The following is a 26,182-nucleotide window of genomic DNA, read 5'->3' as shown; positions in this document are numbered from 1 at the left end:
TTAGTGATAGATTACAATGATTTTTCTATAATTTTGTAAAATGATATGTCAAAATGATAATTAACAGTAACTGAGGGAAAAGAAGTCAAGCTTATGGATGCAAGTGAATGACATTTATTGCAATACCACAACTTTGAAACAGAAAAAATGCACATTATTTTCCAATATTGAATAGGAAAGACGTCCTCCAACTGTTGATTTTATACAATTATACACGATTTTGTTGGCAGGTTGGTGCACAAAATGAGGAACTGCTGTCAACTTAAGGGATTAAACGTAAAGAAATTATGTATTTAGATTACACACAACAAATAATGTTACAATCTAGGAAGGTTTGACTTCTCAACTTGACAGATAAAATTACTGGAGAGGTAGATTCTGAGATGGGAGATAGTTTGCTGATCAAGTATATGCTGTTGACTGTAAAGCTGCTTCGCACCTTGTTACACCGCATTTATACTCTCTCCACTCCAACAAGAATGCACAGCAGGTAGTTGATATTCATCAGGCTTCAGTGCCAAAGCAAAATCAGGCAGTGTTGGTGCAGTCTCAATGATTCTGCACACAAAAAAGTGACCACAACTTTAACTCCCATTTCCATGTAATTTTGTACTCAAGTTTTAGTTACAGAGTATTTTTGGTTTGTGAAGGTCATCATCATTATCATTACCCCATTGCCTCAAAGAGGCTCCCGCAAGAAGCGGGGTAAGGGGGGTCGGGTGTACGCAACATTATCCCTGCAATTAACCCAAAAGCGATAAAGGGACGACAACGGGACGACCATCTTCTACTTCATGGAAAGGAAGCGAATAGGTTTTAAGAGCCATTTTGATTTAGTCCATTACACCCCACAGCCAAAAGAACAAATGAAACTTGGGCTCATTGGGTAACTGGGTGGCTTATTTGTGTGAAGGTGATAACAGTTAAAAAGTAAAAATAACCACATACTACGGAGGTAGCAGTAATTAGAATTGATACTTCTGTTATACTCCTGAGATGTTTAAACCCTAAAAGATAATGCTTTGCCTAGGATTAAAATAGTAGTTTTGAAATTACTTCGTATATAGTATTAAATCAGATGACCATACCACAGTACTTTAACGAGTGCAATTTTAAATGTATTTTCTCGAACACAATTTTTAATCCAAAAGACATAAGTGGGAGATACATCAAGGCCGATAAGGGAATTAGCTACATTTTTATGTCATTAGATATTCCTGCCTCCATTTCATATTATCAAGCCTTTTATCTTTTAACTCTATATCACGTAACTAAAACTAACAATGAATTATTTTACGCCAATTTGGAATAGCAATGCAATATTTTGGTAAATTTTAAAAAGATTTGCAATAATTAAAACTATTTAGTTTGTGTGCATAGCGCTAATAGACACTTAATTTTAGAATGGAGGGAGAAGCTGATACACATTGCAGTAGTGGTTTGCACAATGATGTTTGGTGTGAATAGCTGACTGCTAATTGACAAGAAGAGCCATTGGTACACAGTGCGCTTATTAATTTGACTGTTGACTTATTGAAAAGTGAACTTTCAAGGGCCTACCAACAGTCTTAACAAGGAAGAATTAGATTTACAGTAAAAATAGTAGCTACGTATTACATTTAGTCTTTTAGATGATTTAACATGTACTACGTACATTATCTACTCGTGATAAGGAATGAGTAAACTGTTCTTCCAACTTTTAAACTCAAATATTTCCTAACTGACAGACAATGGCATGAAATGCTGTTAGGACCTTCTTTTATCCTTTATTACTGTTATCTGTCGTGTCTTCAGAAATGTGGTTCCATTGTTTTAGTCCTCCGTTTTTCGGATGGAAATGGTTTTTGCTCATGGTGATATCTTGTTTCTATGGATATACTTTTTCACAAACAATGGGCATGATTTCTCTTTTGCAATAAAAATCTCAATCCTATCATCCAAACCACTGCTTTGCTGAGCATTTTGCAAATTACCAAATTACACTCCTCTGATTGATTAACTACCAAAAGTATAATCATTTGACTCTGTTAAACCTCTAAAAGGAACTCGGTCAACTAAATACCCATTATACTTCTCTTCACAACACAGGGCCTATAAAGAAAAATGTCTACATATATATTTTACCCCATGGCTTATGTCTCTCTCCCCTTCAGAGGAGTATTGCAATTGAAAACACACTTAAACAGAATGAATGGGTTAATAAAATATATTGGTAAGGACAAACAAAAAAAACAAAGACGATGAGTTTGCACTGCACGGCTATAAATGCAAATTTGAGGTCAAGATGTTAGAAACAGCTGTGTGTTTTAAAGACTTACTTTTCATGTGTATACAAGTCCCGGTTGATCCGCACTTTGCTAGCGGTGTCTTTCGGAATTTTTTCAGACAGATACTTCATGGTCCCCCATGATAATGTATTTCTGCATTCAAAATCCAGGTTAAGAGTTGCTTGATAAACTAAACAACTGCTCAATAAAATGCAGAATAAAGAAGGTAGATAACCACATTGAAACTCCCTTTCATAACAAGAAATATTTGACAAACTCCCCCCCCCCCCCCCCCCCCCCCCCCCCCCCCCCCAGAGAGTACAATATTATTGATATACAACAAGAGCTCAAAGACTTCAGATCATGCATCCCTTCCTCCATTCTTATATACAAAGTAATTGATATATTTTCAATTTCTGGAAGTTTCCAATTAGTTGGTACATATCTAGTTTTAGTAAATATGAAGGGCAAAATGTGTACTTACTTTTAGTAAACTAAAATCAGTACCTTTGCATAAGAAATGCTTTCTGGTACCACTTTTGCGCAACTTTATGCCTTTTTCTTAGTTTGTGTGCAATTCGTATATTTAGAAATTATTTGGGATCAGAGAAGTATCATTTACTAGCAGTTATAACGTCCCCCTTCCCATCCTATGTTATAGTTAAATAACAGGGGATGGGAAAGGGGAAAAAAATGGCAATAAATTAGTTTTCCCACTGCTTCCAGAGAATTACACTACTAAAATTAATTCAATAGAAAAACTAGTAGTCAAATTCATACAAGTAACATTTTGTTTAGCAAACGGGAGGCTGCAACATTTTGTTTAGCAAACAGCAATAACTTACGCCTAGAGAACACTCATTCTGGCCTACTAGTTTCAACTTTCAAGGTACTTCAAATTGCTAACTTTCTGGTTCATATGTAATGGTCTCTAAGGTTCTATATATATTGTGTATAATCTTTTATTCATCACTAACACCAAGCCTTTGGATTCATATAAAAATCGCCAAAGAAAAGGACAATGAGTGCTGCTGGAGAGAAGGAAAAAATGCGAAGTTGAAAGATGCATTACCTTGATTGAGGAGGAGCCATGTTAAATGCTTCACATGCTTTTTTACTCTCCTTAAGATATTCATCAGCTGCTTGCAAAGCAGCAATAGCCATCCCATGCGATTTCTCTGTGTTCCCCTCATCCAAAATGAGGCCATGATAATAATAAGCAGCAGCCTACAAGATGTTGAACGAATACCACGAAGAAAATCATATCTTGCTAGCATGACCCGAAGTAGTAGCATATATATTAACTCATAAGATGTCACGCATTCAAGAAGCACTACTACAAAAAAAAAAAATCATTGTTTCTTGCAAGTGCTAATAAACGCCAGGGTTGTTCTGTAAATAATACAACAGACATTTAACAGGGTATTTTACTCTTCAATTCAGAATAACATCTAATATAATGCCTACTTATATATTCAACTTCTCACACATTTATACTCCTACAGCAGTTATTTTCCATGACCCTATAGATTTACATTTTAAACATACAATAAATTGAATTAAATATCATAAAAACTGAATGTTGATTTAAAAAATAGTAGAGAGACACATCATCAATGACCGCAAAATATACTGGTCTAGACAGCAGTAGCGCTTTGGCGATGCTTTAGTGAAGTCTGTGTAGCACTATTTTAACCTAAAGGTAAATTTGAAATCCTTTACTTGCCGACATCTCCACCAATACATCTCCACTCTTCTTTCCCATCCCAAATCCAAAGTGACATTATTTTCCCCTCTGAGTGGGTTTGTTCGAAACAGAATCTCAGGGTCTGCACTTGTTTATTTAGTGGCACTCTTCAGCTCGTTGTTCTAGCATCACCCCCCCCCCCCCCCCCCCCCCCCACCCCACACACACACAAGAAAAAAAACTGCTTCCTTTGTTTAATAAAACACCTACATCCTATTACGACATTCTATACCTGAATAACTCACCTATATTCCTCCCTTCATAATCGTGCAGTCGTGCCTAAGGCCCTAGCCCAACTATGAAAACAATGAGGGGTGGAATAGAAGATAACTAAAAGTAATAATTTAGATGAACTTTAAAACACCAGAAAAATGGATGAAGGAGAAGAATCATAGAAAGTGGAGAGAGAACAGATAATAGAACCTGGGGGAAAAAGAACAGTGGAAAGTGGGTGCAAATTCCCATTATTAGAGACAGCTAATCCTATTCAACTACCATTGCCAATTAAATACTTCCAAGTTCCAACCTTCACAACAGAACCAATCACCTAATCACTAATCATCGGGAGATATATAGCTATCATACTAGAATCGAACTTAGAAAACGCTTCACAATTCTATCCAACAAGAACTACTAATCCGATTCACAAGGTTAATCTCGACATAACTTTCAAAGAACTACGACGCCAGTAAAGTAAGAGCGCAAAGTCTTAAATTAACCAGGAAAGTTTTCAGAAGCTAAGAAAAGGAAATGGAAGATAAGAACTCAAATCATCATATATTTCCTGGTCAAACGGGAAACTACTGCCATGATATATTAAACACTTACTGTTCCAACTTAGTATTTGATGCTTTTGTTTATGTCCCCTCCACTACCTTGCTAGAACTTCTCATGTTTTTTAATTTCTAACAAATATGATTAACACATTAATTTTTTAAGAAAAACATCAAATATAAAGAGGAATACAGCAAGAGGACAAGGTTTCCTTATATATATTTACAAGTTAGCCCACTTCATTTGCATCTCCCCGATTGGATGTAATTCTAAAGCCCCAGCTGCCTTAGCCCACATAGACGCTAATGAAGTTTTTATCCAAAAACTATCTCGTTAAGAAGCAACTCCATTGAAAATACATCTGTTCGGCTCTGATGGTCGATAAGATGACCATTATGAAATTTCTTCAGTGTCCTTCTAGAGCACGTTTACAAATTACAATACTTTAAGGCTGCACTCCATCTACTATTAGAAAATTACAGTGTTCAAAAGATGCTAGTGGCATTCTTAACCCAAAAAAGAAAACGAGAAACAGATATGAAGAATTTTTACACGCACATATACAATGATTACAATTATAAGGATCAAAAGGTTAAGCTTATTGAATATATAGACAAAGGCCTATTGTTAAATCCCATCTAAGAGTCATCCAGGCTTCTATAACATCTATGACACTAATAAATCGTTTACAAGGCAAGGAAAAACCCATGGAGGATTACACTACCGGTGCCGAAGTTAAAAGTGGCAACCTCAAAGTTAGTAGGAAGCAAAATCCTAAATGATCTTAAGTTTGTGCCGACCCAAATGAAAGGAAACCGATTACACTTCCACAAAATATTTTCACAAGGTGGGTTAATGAATATCTTAACACATTATAATACTGATTGCCTGTTTGGCAGGCGGTAATGGTCAGGAATGTATATGTAATTTTAGAAGGAAGTCACAAGCTAATTACCACTATTTATACATAACTACACATGAATAACCATTATTTTTTTACCACAAATGAAACGTGAATTATGTAAAGTTTGTGCCAAGTATCATGATCCGCCTTTTAGATGGTGGACACGTTCTTGCCTCCTTGCAGCAAGATTGCAAGTTGTGGACAAAATGTGCTATTTTAGTTTGCCTAGGGGCATAAGCGAGAGAATGAGTTGGCCAGGAATTTCATGACACACAAAAACCTTAAGTTTGAATACATACAGCCACAACCTAAAGAAACGTATGTGGAACATTGGAAAAAGATCAAATCCTAGCTGATTCAACTGCTACAAAACCTTAAACCATTGTAAAGGCTTTTGATTCCTGAAACACCAACAACGAAACTAAGCAACACTACCTTTGCACAGTTATCATACAACTAAAAAACAAAAATCTCATATAACTAAAAACCTGAACTACACACTTTCCAAAGGTCAATAAGCATAAAAGTACTCAAGCAGCAGCTTCTAAAGGCCTAATAAACTTTTAAAATAAAGTAAATGCAAGATAGATAGAGATGTAGGGGGTACTTTAACACCAGGACTGAGAAGTCTGTTACCGAGCAAGAGTCCAGTTCAAAATATCACCCTAAAGATGAAGGTTTGCCAATCAAATTCGTTTAAGTTAAATCAATCCAGACAATATGCATAGTATTGGTGGGTACACATGGCAATCCTTTCCACAAAAGGGAATTCGCCTTACAGAAATTGCATGAAATCATAAGAAACCACCACAATAGCATGATGAACCACAAGAACAATCTATATAGAAAAAGAACCATGATTCAATACCTTGGCTTCAACATACTTCCACTTAACAAACAACTGATGCTTTTCACCCCATCCATTAGATAATGGTAAATTCATTATGTTATCTTGTGCCTGCAAAATACTTGGCATCAGCACAAGCAAGATTTGAACTTTAAATGAAACTTTGTTGAAGTGAACATTGCAAATCTAATTCATAAAAATGAGTTGAAATTTTATTTAAATTAACAGGTTGGACCGTTGGACATGAAATAGTATGGTGCACCATAAGGCCTCATGGATTTTTGCATCCATGAAAACAGTTAATCATGGTTTATGAGGAATGAGAATCCCCTTTTAGGCAGCAAAATGAAAATCATAACAAATAACAACTGGCAGAGGTAAGTTGTGCATAATCTTATACGCTTCTAATGATTATCATGACTAGAATAGAAGATACAACCCTAAATCATAGAGCCCTCTAGCTTAGTTAGAAGGATGTTAAAAGATTATCATAAACTGGCGGAGGTAAGTTGTGCATAATCTTATACGCTTATAATGATTATCATGACTGGAATAGAAGATACAACCCTATATAAATCATAGAGCCCTCTAGCTTAGTTCGAAGGTTGTTAAAAGATAGCATAAAAAATATTCTAGTGAATGAACCAAGCTCTGACAACTGTCTCACACATCTCATCTACTGACAACTGTCTCACACAGCTCATCTATTGACAACCCTTGTCATACAGCTCATCTAATGAATGCACTTGCACATTAACAAATAAATTATCAATTACTCGTGTTAAGAGAAGTTATCCATTTATTTAATTTTCAGCTCACCCATGCTCATCTAGGGAAAACAATCATTCAATTCAACTGGACTGAATCTAATTTGGTTCCTATTGGCACAAGGAACATAATCTTTTTTATATTGGTTAGTATTTGAGTGCAAAAATCAAGCTCATTAAATCAATAAAGGTATAGATAATGACAAAGCTCATTAATTAACAAGCGAAACTAGAGCCATGTCCCAATAATTCTTATACAAGCCGAGCTTGAACAAGCATTTAATCCTGGTGAAAGGTAAATGCTCGCCTTAGCTAAATGAGCCCACACGTGAACAAGGTAATAATTGGATCTATTCAGCCCATTGGACGCTCATCCTCAAGCAATATTTTACTCTAGTTTTATTAATTACTGCTAAATATTCTAGATAATATGTCTCTTTCATCTAATTCACAATTCATTATTAAAACAACAGACTTTTCTCTTACCACTTGCAGTAAGTATGATAACATGTTAATGAACCTGCAGTCCAATGGTGTATTTCCGTTCCTCTTTTCCTTTAACAAGGTCTTGTTGGTGGAAGCGCTTTAAGTAGCGGGTTGTGTTTTGACTAGATCAAAAAGCTAGTTGGAAAAACTAGGAGCGGTTTGGCAAGGTACAAGTAGGTTAGTGGCTGAGTTAGTGTTCAGGTCAATTTTGTGAAATGTTAGAATAAGCAACGTACAAACACTCAAAACTAATGGTACAAAATTTCTCAAAATTCCAACAATTCTTTACTCCTTTAAACAACACCCAACTTCTTCCCCTATCTATGTGCCTCTGCAAATGATATTACTTGCCCAACCTCCATCTCCCTTATATATCTAGGAGAGTATCGTCCAAAAACAATTCCCTTGATATTTCAAAGGATTTGCAGAACACAATGAAGGCAGAATCTTAAGCCAATTTTTTTCAAGGCAAATGGAATTCATGTTTTGGGAGATTGATAAAATATATTATAAAATGAAAATTTCTAAAGACGGTTTTTTGGAGAAATGGAAGACGAAAAGCTGATCTTTTGGACTAAGCTTAATTAATGGAGTAAGACGGAGCATTGATGTTATGTATGGTCGTTCAAGCTACATATGTTGAAGCACCATTGGAAAATATTGTAGCTCAAAAATGGTGTACTTGGAAATGTCAATATGGCCAGTCAAGCTACAAGTGGTAAATGCCTGACCATTGGAGTTACCCTAATGCAATAGTTTCTTTAGTTGTATTTTAGAAAGGGCATTTTCCTGAGACACCATGTACATTTGCAAAATTTCCACAACCACCCAAGTTTATGGCATTTCATATTCTTAAATATTTCTCTAGAGACATGTGAAAGGTAAATTACGTAAAGGTAAAATGTACCTTGGAAAGTTTTCTGTTTTAGATATAAATAAAAAAAAGTTTCATGTGAATCGTCGTAAATTTGGAATTAAAAATTATTCCTTTTATTATAATAACTATCAAAAGGCAAAGATTCTTGGAAAATTTAACTTTTAACGACTTCACATGAATAATCGTAATCTTTACTAATATACTTAATATTCCAACATCACATTAATTCTAAATAAATTCATGTGGATGGTTTGCCTTCTCAAATTAGTCTCAAGCGATGGGTAAATTATTTATGTTCAGATTTTTTTAAAAACAGCCCTCTCTCTCTCTCTTCCCCAACCTGTGTAATGGTTTTTCTTAACCTAACAATCACGTTTTCAGTCACTTGAGACTAATTTGAGAAAAAAAACAACCAACATAGAATTATTCAGTATTGATCTAAAGTTTGGAATCTTGCGATAAGATCACTAAAAGTTGGGAATTTGAGATTATCCCTATTATTATATTCCTGACACAAGAAGTTCTTTGTTTCAAGTTTAAAATAGATACCTAAACAAATACATTTAGTAGAGAGAAAATGAAAATTGTAGTACTGTGAAAGTGGAAGTGGATCCTTTGTTATTCTTCGGATGGGAGGAAGACTGTGGTTTAGAAAAAAATGTGGATTAGTGGGTCCAACAAGTGGGGCAAGGGAGAGTAGAAAGGTATCCTTTACGAAAAACTCCATGGAACAGATGAAAACATAAAGTAGGAAGAACTTAAAGAAATGGAGGGAATAAGTTAAGTTTTTACTTCTTACTCTAGAATGATAGAAACTAATAGTCAAAGTTAACAACGTTTGACCATAAAAGTCTTAGGGAGGTTCTTTTAAATAGGTATTATTAAATAAATATGTCATTCACATACCTGTTGCCAGTATTTCACCATTTCACATGCAAGCCTTCGCTTAACAGCAAGCGTAGCTTTAGCACTATCAATCGCCATCCCCAGTTGGATATCTACACCCTGTATCCATCAATTTACAGAAATTCAGATCAGAGAAGTACATACACTTGTTCCTCTATGTTTTGCAAGACTCAAATTTCTAGCATAAGTCATTGCAAGACTCAAATTTCTAGCATAAGTCATTGCAAGACTCAAATTTCTAGCATAAGTCATTGCAAGACTCAAATTTTCTAGCATAAGTCAACAAACAAGAAAGGACAAAGAAAGACGGAAAAATATTAAGTGTAGATGTTTGAGTTGGGAAGAGTGTAGAACATTAGTTCCACAACAGCTAACAGCTAGTAGGATACAACTGTAGAGTCCTATTGCTCATCCTACTGTGCCAGGATTTCTTTGTGAAGTGAATATTTTTAACAGAAACACCTTGGTTTAATATTAGGAGGACACTACAACAAGGGATTCAATCCATATAAATCCCCCCCCCCCCCCCCCCCCCCCGTTAATTACCTCTCAATTCGATAGGGATACCATTTGGGTCAGAAAGCACCTCTTACGTGTAAATCAATAGGGCATCCTACAATAAGTATCCAAAATATAATACAGAAAAAGGAACAAAAATAGACCAAAAAGTCCTACACCACAGTAAAACAGCAAAATAAAACCCGTCCGACGCTTTGAAGTCTACAATGATTGGAAAAGGTACATTTAAAACATAAGATCCTATCAAATGGCCATGTCGCAATTGCAAAATCTGAGGAGATTGCAACAGATGGAAAATTGCACAGTACACCACAGCAGCCAGAAAAGTTGATGCCAGTTTAACTCCTATTATCCCTTGAACGGGTTCCAGTCCTCCCACTGACATTTTTTTTAGACTTTTTCGTTACTTGTCTTTTGCATAATTCAAATCAATACAATACGTTTTCTAAATATGTTGGATTTTGCATTAATATTCTAATATGGCACTCTGTATGTTTTTTAATCAACTCTTTGCAATTTTTAAACATATACATTTTTTTAACTTTTTTGGTGCTACTTATTATAATGGTGCATACCGTATTTCTAAATCTTAGATACGCTACTGAAGTGACCGTCTCACTTGTAACTAGCGTGCATTTAAAGAAAAGCCTTCTCGGGGAAGTATAAGCCTTCGCAAGTATTAATGTACCATCATTTCAACGGAAAAGTAGGTGGTTTGTGTGTGAATTGAACAGCAACATTTTGGAGTACAAAAATGGGAAGGCGATGAACTTTTTGGGATGAAGATGTAATTTCTTTAGTGCACGAGGAAAACAAGTTAGAAGCTGCAACTACCTGGCCCAATGCTTGCAGGGAAAGAGCCCGTATAACTCCTTCAGCCAGGTCTACTGGCAAGTTTCTCCTACAATCAGGAATCATAGATAGTCTGAGACTCTGAGTATTGTGACAAAGAATAACCCCTCATAATAATAAGAAAATAAAGACCACAATTCAGAAGTATGTGATTCCAAACCTCATTTCGGCAGAAAACTGTGGAAAAACATGGCGGACTGCACAATCAAGGTATCCTGCTGCCTTCAAGAAGACATCAACAGAAGCACGCCTACTTTCTATATGAATTGAACAATAATATTAATTCAAAATGAAGAAAGGAGCCTTTTGAGGTCTCTAATATATTCAATAATGTCCACTTAATGGAAAACAAATTATGAAGACAGGGAATTTATATTGCTGCTCACAGCAAATTAACTGAATATAGAGGAGCTAGAGTAATAACTCTCCGTCCTAATTTCATAGTCAACTTTTTTTTTTAGATCGTGAAATAGTAACCAAGTTTCCCAAAATAATAAATTAAAGCGTAAACAAAAGCATTTATATGCTACAAAAGAAAACAGATGATTTTTGTTTTAAAAAATTCATTTTCTAGATATGACAGATATGGGAAGGAGGGAGCAGGTCTCACCAATCATCCAATATAAAAAGAAATTGTCAAGTTATGCCTCTATGAAGGCTTATGCAACACAAACTAACCAACAAGTTTGAAACGATATTGTAAGATACAGAAGACGTACTGGTTATTTTTAACGCAAATTAACCACCATCTAAATTTTAAAATTAAAATCTTCAGAGATACGAGATGGACTGTTTAGTCCTAATAACAGCAAGCAGAAAACGTTGAAGTGAATTTTAAAAAACATAAACCTCTTTTACGCAGTTGAAGCTCGGGGAAGCAAACTCACATAATAGTCACTACTGAGAGAGACACTCAAATTTGACAAAATTACTTCTTTGACTTCTATTCTTGCACACTTGCCTAGACATTCATATCCTCATTTTGTCTACAATATAATTGAATGAACAGGGCTTCAAGCACTTCATGAAGTTAAGAGCGGTTTTCTAAAGGCTTCCACGACTACCCCCAATAGAAAAGGTATTTCCTGCTTCGGACACTCCAATCAGAAACTCTTAGACAGAGGCTGCCATTCTTATGGTATACCTTCCAAACTCGCCAAATAAGCAGTTATGTCAATTGTTTACACACTTTCCCCTTCGATTCATTAATTCATTTATCTATGGAAGTCCTTTCCGCACTAGAAAGCAGTGTTTCACATCCAAAACAATGAAAAAGGGCGTGTATACATTCTAAGCTTTACAATTTTTGTTTATCTGACTTGAATGCACTGTAGGCCTGTAAGGGCCAAGAGAAAAAAAGTTGGTTAAGGGTAAAGAAAATCACATTTCAAAATTCTTAAGTAAAAGATATATGTGTCCAAGATGGCAGAGAAAAGCGTGGATGAGTATTTGAGATGCAAGAAATATGATTGTGCATATCGTGAGTTAAGTCGTAAGATTTTGCACTTCAGAATTTTTATGAATTCGTGCACATACCAATGCATATGCAGTGAATCGTCCTCTAAGCTTCCGCTGCTGTTCAATTATGATCATAGGAACAGAAAGGATAACAATGAAAACATCCCTTAGAGTTTGTAGGAAATTCAGTTAGAAGGTGTGGATGGAAAATCACTTAATACTCCATAGTTAAGAATGGTGTGATAAATAACTCGGGAAGTCTGATGTAATACAAGGGGAAAGAAGCTTATTGTTAGATTAATTCAAAAAAAAAAGTAGAGAGAGAAACAATTCTAGGGAGCACTCCCACCTCCTGAAAGTGGGTAGGCTAAAATTGGTAATCACCCTAATATTCAACAATAACAGCCACATATAACTTGCTTTCCCTTATTTGTGTCGTAGTTTCTTATCAATGATGTTTACTTGTGAGGTTTTGGCTGAGAAATAAATTGGATTCGTAGCAAAGAAATTCCAAGACAAGCTAATGTGTCCAATAACTTGTGCAGTAGAAAAATTCAGGGCTTGTTTGACGACTAGCTTTTTGGTGTTCGTATGTGTGTGTATTGGAACCTTCATAAATTGAAAAATTAACCTGCCGACTGCCGTTCAAAAAATGAACTTACAAAATTATTCTTCACTTAAAAAATAAACCTGAATTAAGAAAAGATTAACCTATGGTTGAAAAACAATGAACCTTCTGTAAAAAAATATTTGAACTTAAAATATTACTCTGTAAACTTCAATTAAAAAAACGTTGAGCATGTGGTTCCAAAACGTTGAACTTATGTTTCAAAATAGATGAAACTTTGGTTCATAAATATGAACCTTCCGCTTGAAAAAAATAAAATCAACCTCTGGTACAAAGAATATATTCTAAAAAATTTACTTTAAGTAAAACGAAATGACTAGTTCAAAAATCATAAACACTTCAACAAAAACAAACCTTTGGTTCACGAAAGATAATCTGAAACCTAGCCGGAAGTAAAAAATAAAATCTTTGGTTCATAGTAGGGATGTCAGTGGGGCGGGTTTCGTGGGAGACCCGCCCCGCATCCGCCCCAAGTAGGCGGGGATGGAGGTAGGTTTGGCGGGTGATGGGGCGGGGATGGGTATAGAAATCGCACCCGCCATGGGTGATAGGGCGGGTGTGGATTTTGTGTTGAACCCGCCCCATCCCCGCCCGCCCCGCCCCATCCCCACTCGCCCCGCTTCATACCCGCCATGGGTGATGGGGTGAGTTTGTATTAATGTGCATATTTAGGTGAGAATTTTAAGTTTTTTGTTATTACGGGTATTTTTTCGATTATATATGTCTCTTTAGTCGTAAGGTTTTTTTTTTGTAAAGTTAACTTTCATTACTTCGTACATATGAAAAATGTTTGCTAAATAAGAAAAATTAGGCGGATATTGGCGCGGGTATGGGGCGGGGTCGCGGGGATAAGATGGGGATGGATACCCAGTTGGGTGGTGGGGCGGGGATGAATTTTAGTTTATACCCGTTGGGGTGGGGATGGGGATGAATTTTGTACCCGCCATGGGTGATGGGGGGGGGGATGGGGATGAAAATTTTAGGTGGGGATGGGGATGGAGGGGCATACATCCGCATCCGCCCCGCCCCATTGACATCCCTAGTTCATAGCCGCAGCTATTTGTTCATGAACAGTTGCCAATTATTACGGTGTCAGCACTTTAAAATCACTGGCGGTGTGCGCACTTTAAAATCACTGATAGTGTCAGCACTTAAAATCACTGACGGTGTCAGCACTTAAAATCACCGACGGTGTCAGCAGTTTAAGATCACAGATGCAAGTAAATGTTCCCAGGCGCCAGTAATCCCATTTCAGAAACTTATTGGAAACGGAGAAGTAGCATACAGTAAGTCGGTCAACAACTGATGGTCGAAATTATACTGTAAAGACCACAAACTAGGCATAGTTGGCCAAATAGAACAGATAGAAGGATGTGCACAGTCACACTAGTAAATAGTAAAAGAATTAAGGATGGGAAAAAAATGAGACAAGCAAGGGGTTGAAATCTAAATGTATCACCGAATATCAGGAGTTTCCTATTTAGGGACATGCTCATTACGGGTGGCCCAAAACCCCTGCACAAGATTTATTGGTTTTTCTTTTTCTTCTGTCATAATTTCTCAAAACGATCTTCATATCTCAAGCTGTAGTATCGGGATACCTCTTCTTACAAAGAAACCATCTAGGTCTTGTTTCACACATCTTACCATCAAGGGAGGTCAAGTCCACCTTTTCTCTAGTAACTTCATTCTTGACCCTTTGGAGGATATAAATCCTATGAAACATCCTCACCCCTACCGCTATAAACTTGTGATTTGATTTCCATAGTTTTGTTCTTGCTCGCTGCTTTTATGTGTTATGCAACCTGCTAGGAACTGTTTATTCTAAAGGAGGTGGCACCTCATGAACTTCTTACTTGAGCAGCCTTTATTCATAGAAAAAGTAAGCTTGGGTTACAAACTTCTCCCTTTTTCTCAGTTACTCGTCAAATGGCACTCAGTTTATATCTTTAACGGCAATTGACCTAGAAAGCTATAGACAAATACCCAAGGTAGGACTACTATAAGAATCCAAGGCTTCTGATCTGCCCCTGTAATGTGTCTTATAGTCGATGACTCCGTCGTGTTCTTTTTTTGGTTTGGGATTGCCTAATTGACCAACCATATCCCCATCAAAACGGATTTTTTTACCTTTGGGTAATATATACATATTACACACATATATATCAGCATTACAGTACCTAAACCAAATAATGACCTGAACATTTTCGGCCAGTCTATCAGAATCTTATCACCTCAGTTTCCAAAATCAACACTTAGAATCAAAGCAGCAACAACTTAAATTCTCAAGGGTAGGTCAAAGACATTGATAAATAGAGCATCCCCATCCCGGTATCTTGAAACATAGAAGTACACAAATAATTGAAATAATATGGAATCTAGGCCTACCGTCTGAAACCTTTGGCTGATAACCATCAGCAGATATTCTGGGGAGCAGTAACAGGTTGGCTTGTGATAATGATAGCATTGCCATCAAATGCAGGACAGACAATATCTCATACCAAGCATTGGACATGGCAGTTTCCTGAAAGATGTAAGACAGGAATCAATTGTTAAACTTCCTAATATAAGCATACCATAAGCCAACCAGCAAATCATCAAGCAGCAACATAAATGAATTATGAGACCCAACCTCTGCACCATCCTCCTGATTAACCCAGGAAAATTGTATCTTGTGTTGTAAAGGGCTTCCTGAAAAAAGTACAGTAAATTTACAGAACATGAATCTACTTGAGGTCAGCAATCAGCAGAAATATTCAAACAAAAGGACATGAAGTATACCATCTTTAACTAATCCCAGCAGAACTGGCAAGTAATCTTCAAGGGCTTGCTGAAGATCGGCTAACGTTGAACCTCCTGCATAAAGTAAATATTTTGTTTTGAGATTACCTTAACTTGCAAGCAATTAAGCAACTAACATCTACCATATCGTTACTGAATATTGATTCTTTGTTCTTGAGATCAACTAACCATGTTGGGTAGCAGATTTTCTTCTTGATCTCGTGACCGTAAGGGCTTCATGGCCAACCATTACAACAATTTGTGTTCTGAGAGCAGACAAACGATCTACAACAGTTTTTGATACATGATCGCCAAGGCACTGAGAGAAATCTACAGGTTTAGGAATTCGTAGCCCGGGAACGAAGACTGAGACATCCCCAATATTGCTCGGCCGCCTTCTATTTCCACCAGCCTCCTTTGGAGTTGATGCAAAACACCCCATATCCTAAACAATAAACAACATCTAACTCAAGTTAACAACAGCAATCATTCTACACACAAAATTTTCTAATAGACTAATACAACTTAGCTGTGTGTTTGCACTAACATTAGCTTGGACACACGCACACAGAAAACAAAAAGAAAGAGATGACAAGTAGAAAGTAGAACAATCCAACCACATATACAAGCCAACCAAAACCATGTTTCACATCTTCGAATGCAGTAAAACAATGTGACACGAGGTCATTAAACAAAACATACCACAAATTTCTCATAACTGTGACAGAAAATGTCTTTATTTCTGCCAAGGGAAGTAAACATATGCTTCTTTTCCCACACGTAAGCTTAAACGTCACTTCTTTTCTACAAAATCATCTTCCTCCAATGTTAAAAGATTAATTTCCTTCATGAACCTTTAAAATGGCTTTACAAACCCTATTACATACTTCAAACGGTGGAACACCGAGAACTAAAATCAAACATAAAAAGGTACTTTAAACTATACACCAATCAATCAGAAATTGTGGTCCTATCAATAGGTCGGTTTCGTCGAAATTGGTTGTCCAAGAGAGCAATTAGGAAATTATAACAGCAAAAGGAAGGAAAAAAAGGGCCAAAAAAGACCTACTAATTAATCATAATTAGCTCTGTGGATGCCTGTTCAGTTCTGAGCTCCAGTATTACGGCACGGTCACGTCTTCTCCATATAAGTTTATCTCATCTAGCAAACCACACGTTTCGAAGTTTTTACCTAATAATTTGAGCAAAATCACATAGTAAAATAAGATTAACATGCTAAATTCATACAATTGAACCAAAACTTGCACAATATTACAAGCAAAATAGAAACACAATTCAACAAACTCTATCAATTCTAAAAAAAACATTTAATCGACAAATCTAGTCCAAAACACAAACAAACAAAACACTAATCAACAGAACATCAATTAACAAAGCTAAGAAACACAATTACCAAGAACAATAAAGTCAATACCAAATAATTGACCAAAAATTCAAAATTAGAGCTACAAAATCTCAACAGCAACCTAATCAAAAGAAAAATCGGCAATAAAAAGCGAGATTTGAGTTAGAAATTGAGCTCGTACCAAATTGAGTGAAGATCAAGGTTAGAGATAAACAAAGAATTGCAGTAGTTGGATAAAATCTACAAAGTAGAGTACGCGGCGTTTGCAGTTCTTCACCTCTCAGTTTTGCATTCTCTGTCAAAAAATCAGTTTCTCTCTCTAAAAAATTAAAATGGATGATGTGTATGATGGATGCATTATTTTGTCTGGGAATACAGTTCACCGTCCTCGTGTCCTCTACAACTGGGTAGGTTGAGGTTGGGGTCGGTCTTGACAGTTGAGTAACGAGTTATAAAGGGATGGCTAGTTTTTCTTGCCTTCACTCTTTTGCTTTCGTTTCTTCATTTCATTTTTGTATTTTCTTTCATCTTTTGTCTAGGTAATTAATGCAATGACAATAGGGTCCAAACTCTAACTTTTATTATTAGCCGTAGTGACTTGGCCATGCGTATTTGACAATAAGTTGTGTTACTGAAAATTTTTGACACTACTTTTACGAGCTCGGTGAGGCGACATGTTGTGACGTGTGAGCAAACACATCACATCGTCAAACAGTATCATTTTTTTTGAATAATAGAGTACCATTTCATTAAAAAAGAGTACCATTTCGTTAAAGAGAGTACCATTTTCGATAAAAACATGTACCATTTCGTTAAAAATAATATCATTTCATTAAAAACAGAGTAACACTTCAATTAAAACATATACTCCGTACCATTTCATCAAAACATATACTCCGTACCATTTCATTGAAGTTTTTTCTGTAAAAACATAACAGACTGTTATTTTTACTTCCTGAACTTTTTCGGCTGGCAAGAGTTTTAGAGACTCTTGTGATGACATTATGGACATCGTCGACACCAGTTGTACACTCAAAGTAGCCAAGAATTATATTAATTTCAATATCTTATTCATTTAGCTTAATTTACTAGCTTAGCCAATATTTTTCTCATCACTTTATATCAGTTGCATGAGATGTTTGTAGGTTGAATTAGTTATTTGTTATGGCAGAACTCCATGTTACATATGCAATTGCATATAATATTCGATTTTAAATGAACGCAAATGTCATCGGATATAATTAAGGAAGCAACGGTCTAGTGAATAATAAAGTTAAAGGATACATGTTGAATTTTCTTCTATTTTATATAAATTATTTATCTCATACTTCCTTTGTTTCTCGGTAGGTATTTGAAACAAAAAACAAAAACTAGTCATGATGCCGAAAAGAAAGGAAAGAAATGGAAAAGAAAGGAAAAGAAGAGAAGAAAAATAGATTTTATTTTCCTGCGTTTGGTTTAAGGGAAGGAAATGAAGGAAATAAAATAAATATAAATGATAACTTTTAGTTTTCTATTTCCTTTCAAATTCCTCCAATTTTAGGAGGAAAAGAAACTGAAATTTTTACAAGATCTTACCTCTCAATTCCTATTAGGCTTTGTTTGGTTGAAGGGATTTGGGAGGAAAAGAAAGGAAAGGAAATTATTTTATTATGTTCCGATGTTTGGTTAGATAAATTACTTAGGATTTGATGGGAAAGGAAAGAAAATGAGAGGAAACATGCTTAGGCCCGGTTCTTTTGGACTTTTTTGCAGTTCAGTTCAGTTCAGCTCCATTAAGTTTAGTTCAGTTCAGCTTCATTCAGTACAATTCAGTTCAGTTCAAAAGAATGGATTCATCTTTCTTTGTAATTATTTTTATTCTTAATATTGCAATTAAAATTGAAATTTATTACTTAAATATATATTAATTGTTATTATTACTTAAATATTACTATTATTATATTAATATTATATGTAATTATTGTTATTAATAAATAATTATGATTATTGTAGTTATTATTTATTATTATGAGTATTGTTATAAATATTAACATTATGTTTATGATTTATTTTTAATTATTAATTATTTAATTATTTAATTATTTAATTATTTATTATTTATTATTTGTTATTTATTATTTATTATTTATTATTTATTATTTATTATCCATTATTCATTATTCATTATTCATTATTCATTATTCATTATTCATTATTCATTATTCATTATGTGTTGTTTACTATTCATTCAGTTCCATTCAGTTCAGTTCAATTCAATTTAGTTCAGCTCCATTCAGTTTAGTTCTGTTCATTTCAGTTCAGTTCAGTTCAGCTCCATTAAGTTCAGTTCAGTTCAGTTCAGTTCAGCTCAGCTCCATTAAGTTCAGTTCAGTTCAGTTCAGCTCAGCTCCATTAAGTTCAGTTCAGTTCAGTTCAGTTCAGCCAAATAAAGTTCAGAAGAACAGGGCCTTAGTAAAATTTCAGTTTCCTTTCCTCTCAAAATTGGAGGAATTTGGGAGGAAGAGAAAATAAAAAGCTATCATTTATATTCACTTTCTTTTCACTTCAATTCCTTCCTTTAAACCAAACGCAGAAAAATAAATATCTTTCTCTTTCCTTCTTTTCCTTCCTTTCTTTTCCCTTCCCTTCCTTTCCTTTCTCTTCCTTTCCTTTACTAATAATGAACCAAACAAGACTTTAAGAGGGCGTTTGGTTCGCAGAGGGTAAGGGGAATGGAATCAACAAAGGGAAACAAAGAGAATGGGAATTAATTCATCCCTTTGATTTAGAATATTGTTTGGTGGAACAAAGAGAATGGGAAGAAAGCACAGTAGAAAAAACCAGAGGAAGGAAAAAGGAAGCCGGAGAAGAAGGCGGTACCGGCATCGGAGGAAAACCCCACACACCGCCGCCTATTCTCCCTCGCCGCCGCCTCTTCTTCTCGGTAGACCTGGCCGCCGCCGCCGCATCTCTCCCGTAGACCTAGCCGCCGCCTTCCCCTTCATTTTCTCATATTTTCATGGTCAAATTTGAGGTTTTAATGGCCTAATTCGACCATGAAAATACCAAATTTGGTCGAATTTGACTATTTAAAGCCATGATTAAGAGGTTGCGTGGATGAAGCTCGAAGTCGCCATTAATGGTGAAGCTTGAGCGGCGATGGTGAAGCTCGAGCGGCGACGGAGGTGGTGGAGTTTCCGAATGATGAAGTCGAATCGGCGGCGGAAGGTAGACGGTCTAGAGGCGGCGGCGGCGGAGGCGGTGGACGATTTGGAGGCGGAGGTGGACGGTCTTGGTCTGGTTTGTGGGTTGAAGTGGGTTAGAGGAGGGAGAGATGGGGTGGGGGAAGCGAAGGAGGGAATGGAATGGGAAAGTGTGGGGGGTTGGGACTTGGGAATGATCGTAGAAAGTTTTTGGATAAACTCAATAATAAAAAGGTAAAGGGAATGGAGAAATATGCATAACAAACAACAACAAAGGGAATAATATCTTTCGAGTCCCATTCTCTTTGATTATTACCCCAACCAAACGACCCTAAGAACATAACAAAGTCATTTCCTTTCCTTCATTTTCCTCCCAAATCCCTTCGAGCTCTGCCCGGTCAATCCCCTTGATTGGCAAGGTAATCATATCAAGTGGTATTTTCGTAAATAAATTATCAAAATATACAATCTACATATTTACATATACAATCTCATTTTATATTAGAATTATTTTCTTTTATCTTTATTTTTCTTAAAATATCAAATATATTGTACATCGCAATCTTTAGATTGTATATTTTTTCATTATATTTACAAAAATGCCACTTAATATGCCAATCAAGGGGATTGTTTTGAAATTTGTCAATCCCTTCAACCAAACGAAGTCTAAATAAATTACAATTGATTTAAGGCCCCTTGTTGTCAAGGTTTTATCACTTAGCGTTTCCCAACTCCAAACTACAATTAGCGGAGGGTTTTAGAAAACCCAGAACAGATTAGCTTAAAACGTTGAAGAGTGAATAAAACGGTGAAGCAGCACCAAACCTTAAACTCTCAACAATGGCGGACGTCACCGTGGAGAAAACCGAAGAGGAGCTCCGCAAAGAGCTCGAAGCTCTGCAACGCCAACATCGCGAGGTTTCTCTCTCTTCCTCTCAATTTCATATCTTCTTCTTCTTCAATTTCTTAAAAAATTGGCTATGAATTCCGGCTACTGCAGATTTCAGAGCGTATTAAGGATCCAAGAGGACTTCGTCGGGGAGGATTTACAGGCAACGCTCCCAGGAATTTCGGCCCTAATCCTTCACTTAAACGTGGTTTTGTTCCTGTATTACTCCATCTATCTCTTTTTTTATGTCTCACAGACTTTACAAATCTACAGATTTTCTGAACTAATTGTTTGAAATTAGGTTGATAGGTCGAATTTGAAGGACGAGCCTCCTGCAAAGCGTCGATTGAGTTCCGCAGTTGTCAAGGTTTGATTTTCTTTGTTGAGTCATTTGATTGATTGTGCCCTAATTTTGTAGTCCATGACATAAATTGAGGGTTTAATTGGAATCTGAAATTTATGCTTGATTTGCATTTTTGAGAGATGTTTACTCGGTGAAGTTTGATATAGGTGGATGATGATGGGGAGGCGTCTAAAGGAGAAACCCCAGTCAGTGAAGGGCAAAGTGAGGGTCCTGCTGCTGGTGTTTCTGCTCCGTTGAGCAGGAATGATCAGAGGTCTTCAGTTTTACAGGCGAATCCTGTATTTTCTATGAAAACTGGTGGTATACAAGCAGAAAATGTTAGTGATATGGGAATGTGATTTCATGCTGTCTTAATTTGGTTTTATTTTGTTGAATATGCTGTGATATGGTTTCTTGGAATTGTATGTTAGGGAATTGATCATCAAGTGAAGGAGGTTCCACGAGTTTTGCCTAAGGACGAGGATCCAAGATTGGTTAATAGGAATAGGAGGATGTTGGGTCGACTTTTGGGGACGCTGGAGGTATGGTCTATATTTAACGGTCTTCTCTTTTCTCTTAAATGTTATCAAGTGAAGGAGGTTCCACGAATTTTGAATTATGAGTAGCCTCAATCAGCATATCCAAAATTATACGAAGTATGTCCTTATTCTGTGTAAGCATCAGAAGCTGTTTCGAACAGTTGCACTTACAGAAGACCTTATAAGTTAAAAATGACAATGCCATGTAGACAGCAGGGAAGCTATTGTTGTCTATTAGATGGGAATTGAGCACGGAGTATATTGCTTTTAGCAAAGTCAAAATTTAGTTAAATTCGTGTAAAGATGTGCCCTTCCATCTACAATTATGACCGCACTGATCAATTTGATAAAGCTTATCAACATAAGAAGTTATCCTTTGCACCTTTACACTTTCCCCACTCTTTTGCCTCTTTTTCGGGAGATATTTGAATGGAAAAAAGATTCCATTCTGTGGGTCTTTGCTTCTTGCCCACAAACTTTTTGAAACTCCAAGACTTGATGTGTGTACGTTTACCCAAGCCCAGAAGTTTTCTTCTGTTCACAGAGATGCAACTCAGTTATGTTTTAAGTGTTATTGTTTACAGACTTTGAAACATATAATCCAAAACAAGGGATGGTGGGGTTTCTTGATGCCTTAAGCAGCATCAATTCATTAATGGTTGATTCCTTGTACTATTCTTCCCTTTCTGCATGGGATTCAGGGGTGGGAGGTGAGGCTGCATCCCGCCTGACCGAAAGTTGTGTTTGCTACAGTTGATGATTATGTAATTTCAAACTTACTAAATTACCGATTTCCTTGTAATCTTGTATAGCTAGTATACCATAAATGCTCAAATCTTATACTTCGTATCAGTTACTAATAGAGTTGTCTTTCCTATACAAGGAATGTATGCATCAAGGGTCATTTGTTTAATACTTCACTATCACGTCTTTAGAGAACATATTGGAAGTCTCTCAGGAAATATATGGTTGCATTTACTCTTTTTTGTTATAATGTTAGATTATTTTTACCTTCCCTTACCCTGTCCAGGAAGCATCCATAATTAGAGAAAGGTAATACAGGTAGTATTTTATGCATCAATGTTAACATCAACATTACTACAGCACCTGATATAGTTTCCTACTTTGGTTGGGGTTTTGGGGCAGGGAGGTCATCTCTACTTACTCTCATCTGTACAGTATAGAAAAAAGTTCTGTTTGGCCCTTGATCTAAAATTAACAAGTTTCAGTTATTTCATGATATGTTTGGATCACTGACAATTCAATGACTTATTTTCTTTTACTCCATTTTTTATTTTATCCATTTTATGATGTGGTTTGGCTTTGGTGGTTCTAAACTTCTAATCAAGGACCTTAATATAATGGGTAAACGGAAATCTCGTTGTGAGCTGCACATCTGTACACCTATGGTATCAATTTTCTTTTAGAGAGAACGATCTAAGTGCCATTTTCCATGGATCATTTAGAAGTTGTCTTATCAGTTTCTTTGACATGGTAGGTACTGGTTCTATAATTGAAGCTCTAAATCTTGGTATATTGTGTAATATCTACTTGAATAATTCCTTACTCGTGAATATCATGACATAGCTTCTTTCAAGGTGTGCTAGCTCTAATTTAATTTTTATCTAATTTTGCATAAATTGATTGATTTAGCACCCATTGTTCTTGCTGTATATGTTTCAAATATATTGGTCAAGGTCCCATTCTGTTTAGTATCAGATGCTTATGTTTATTTGGTGGTTTCATTTTATTTTTTTCTTATCATTGTCCTCAATCGTCTTTGCAATTAGAGTTTGAATTTTCCCCCCCTCCATTTTATGTTTATTTCAGAAATTTAAGAAGGAAGACATGCAACTATCAGGGACAGATGCATATATGCGAAGATCAAACTCCCTGCAAAGGGTGAGTACATCCTGCCCAAGTTTTCTTCGCTGTAATGTGGATAAACAGGCTTGCTACTGTTAGTGGACATGGAATTCTAGATAGTTCCATTCTGATCAATTTAATTACTAACTGGCAGCAATTCTATCTGTAATGAATACTTGAAGAGTTGAAGTACTGGTCACCTTTTTTTAAAGTTTTATTTAGGGCAAAGAGATAAGCTGAAAAACTATCTTAACACTGAACCACTCAAGTTTGGTTGTTGATATTTTCATGGTTTGCATATTCCTTGTATATCATTTAACACTTAACAGTCAACTTTGTTGATGAGGTCCCAAACTGCTTAAACACACTAAACTTTCATGACTAGGCTCTCACTAACAGATGAATTTGATTTTACTAGGCTGAGGAAAAAGCACGTGAAGAAAGTGATAAGCTGCGACAACAAGAGCGCGAGCGAATTGCTGAAAACAGGAAGCGCGATTTGGTAGGCTATCAGTGTATCCTTCTTGGCGGAGAATATGATGCTTTCTACTGTGGCTGATTGTGATTTGGCTCCAACAGCCTCTTGTTTATCTAACAATGTTTCTTTTGTCAGGTACTTAGAGCTCGTGTAGCTGCCAAGTCTGAAGAGAAGAAGCTGGAACTGCTGTTTCTTCAATGGAGCGAGCACCATAAGAAGCTTACGAATTTTTTAAGGTACCTTTTATATTAGCTTCAATGATGATTTGAAGCATGGTGTTTATTCATATTTCTAACTGTTGAACAATTTTGTACTCTGCTGCAGGTTAATTTTACTTTAGGTCCAAAAAGTATCCATATTGGCAATTTTATTGAGCCAAAGATAAGTTTCAATTCATGTGCATGCCGTTCAAGCAACAGGATGACTTGTATTTTACCTGGTTTGGCATGTGATATTAGGGATCCGTTTTGGTTAAATTTCCAGTTATAATGGCTGATTACTTTATTATTTCCCCTTTTTTCTCTTTCTTTCTGGTGAATCAGGACAAAAACCGAGCCACAAATTTATTACATGTTTGCTAAGCCACCAACGGAAGAGGATGCCGAACTAAGTGGACAAAAGAAAGAGCAGGTGATTGTCTAAACAATAGTGTTGTATTCACTATTCAGCGAGAAAGCTGAAATTCCTTTATTTTTAAAATTGTGGAAATCAAATTAATAATAGAGAAGTGGTAACTGAAATTTGGTGCCATTTCTGCTGATTGTTTTCCCCAGGAATGGTTTATGTTTGTCAGATAAACAATGGTTGTACATGCCATTTCCAATTCTATCAACGCTATAATATGATTACATAATTGAACTGCAGGCATTTTTGGAATGGAAGACTGCCAGGAGGGTGGAGCTTTCTGCCTATCAGAAAGAAATCAATGAACAGTATATTGCTAATGTGGAAAAAGATCTGGATAGGTGGTTGACTGCAAGAAAATCAAGAAATCCAAACAATGATGCAAACTTGCAGGAAACCATGGACAAAGAGTTGGAAACACATAGGCTAGAACATGGGCCTAAGGCACGAAAAATCCCTGGTGCCAACAATGAAGATGAAGAAGAGGAGGTTGAAGATATAAATGTTGGTGAGGACGATATGCTGGATGATGTACTTGGCCTTGATGATAACGAGAGAGCTGATGAACCGACCAAGCATGAAGAAGATGATGGCAGTATTAGTATAACATCTAATGCTGTTGTGGAGTAAGTGGGAGTTGGAGGTTGAAGCTGATTTTTGTTTGGTTTCTTGAGGGATCAGCTTTCTTTGTTATCAGTTGGTTTATTTTATTTACAGTGTGTTAGAATTGTGTGTTAGGATTGTATTATTGTAGCCTGTTCACTCTTAGGTAATTGTTGCAGCTGCGATGACTTTCGATAATGTTATGCCATATGACGAAGATTTGTTACCAGTTGTGTCACGTATTATTCTTGCTTGGACTTGATCCGTAATAATATTATTGTGCACCCAAAGCCAACCGTTTACCCTAGCACCCTTTTTGCATACATAGTAACATTTATGGTTTACATAATGACCGGAGTATGTTTTTAAAAGAGAATTGATACTTAAATCACATTATTCAAGCACAACAATGTATTAACAACACCAGTTTAATACTTTTTTTTATAATAATTCTAATAAACACATCAAAATAAATT

General features: G+C 36.1%; 2 protein-coding genes across 3 annotated transcripts; one reads left to right on the top strand and one right to left on the bottom strand.

Moving 5' to 3' along the window:
* Nucleotides 1-132: 132 nt before the first annotated feature.
* On the bottom strand, nt 133-17,655 carry LOC110794306 (uncharacterized). Of its 2 annotated transcripts, XM_021999254.2 has the most exons (13): nt 17,361-17,655; nt 16,883-17,005; nt 16,003-16,258; nt 15,814-15,888; nt 15,665-15,723; nt 15,421-15,556; nt 11,107-11,203; nt 10,929-10,995; nt 9,576-9,674; nt 6,561-6,650; nt 3,340-3,494; nt 2,319-2,420; nt 133-558 (listed from the first exon to the last, which is right to left on the bottom strand). In XM_021999254.2, exons 3-13 carry the CDS (start codon nt 16,253-16,255, stop codon nt 444-446), a joined length of 1,248 nt encoding a protein of 415 aa, XP_021854946.1. In that variant the 5' UTR covers nt 16,256-16,258; nt 16,883-17,005; nt 17,361-17,655; the 3' UTR covers nt 133-443. The 2 variants fall into 2 exon arrangements, with proteins under 2 accessions (XP_021854946.1, XP_021854947.1); XM_021999255.2 differs by lacking the exon at nt 16,883-17,005 and having other exon boundaries at nt 17,361-17,622.
* Nucleotides 17,656-21,067: 3,412 nt separating this feature from the next.
* LOC110794305 (uncharacterized) lies at nt 21,068-25,932 on the top strand. The gene is made up of 10 exons (XM_021999253.2): nt 21,068-21,282; nt 21,365-21,472; nt 21,555-21,620; nt 21,764-21,934; nt 22,028-22,138; nt 23,966-24,037; nt 24,420-24,503; nt 24,615-24,715; nt 25,022-25,109; nt 25,344-25,932. Exons 1-10 carry the CDS (start codon nt 21,205-21,207, stop codon nt 25,731-25,733), a joined length of 1,269 nt encoding a protein of 422 aa, XP_021854945.1. The 5' UTR covers nt 21,068-21,204; the 3' UTR covers nt 25,734-25,932.
* Nucleotides 25,933-26,182: the final 250 nt, after the last annotated feature.

The sequence above is a fragment of the Spinacia oleracea genome, chromosome 1 (genome assembly GCF_020520425.1).
Source record: "Spinacia oleracea cultivar Varoflay chromosome 1, BTI_SOV_V1, whole genome shotgun sequence".
Classification (NCBI taxonomy): domain Eukaryota; kingdom Viridiplantae; phylum Streptophyta; class Magnoliopsida; order Caryophyllales; family Amaranthaceae; genus Spinacia; species Spinacia oleracea.
This window is presented reverse-complemented; position numbering and strand designations above follow the sequence as displayed.

What these genes read in the sequence shown, in the direction of transcription:
- LOC110794306 (XM_021999254.2), bottom strand. Translation starts at nt 16,255, where the DNA reads ATGGGGTGTTTTGCATCAACTCCAAAGGAGGCTGGTGGAAATAGAAGG. An exon ending in TCAGCCAAAGGTTTCAGACG is followed by an intron (nt 11,204 to 15,420) that starts GTAGGCCTAGAT and finishes CAATTCATATAG; the next exon opens with AAAGTAGGCGTGCTTCTGTT. An exon ending in GACTTGTATACACATGAAAA is followed by an intron (nt 559 to 2,318) that starts GTAAGTCTTTAA and finishes TTTTGTGTGCAG; the next exon opens with AATCATTGAGACTGCACCAA.
- LOC110794305 (XM_021999253.2), top strand. Translation starts at nt 21,205, where the DNA reads ATGGCGGACGTCACCGTGGAGAAAACCGAAGAGGAGCTCCGCAAAGAG. An exon ending in AAAACAGGAAGCGCGATTTG is followed by an intron (nt 24,504 to 24,614) that starts GTAGGCTATCAG and finishes TTCTTTTGTCAG; the next exon opens with GTACTTAGAGCTCGTGTAGC. An exon ending in AAGCTTACGAATTTTTTAAG is followed by an intron (nt 24,716 to 25,021) that starts GTACCTTTTATA and finishes CTGGTGAATCAG; the next exon opens with GACAAAAACCGAGCCACAAA.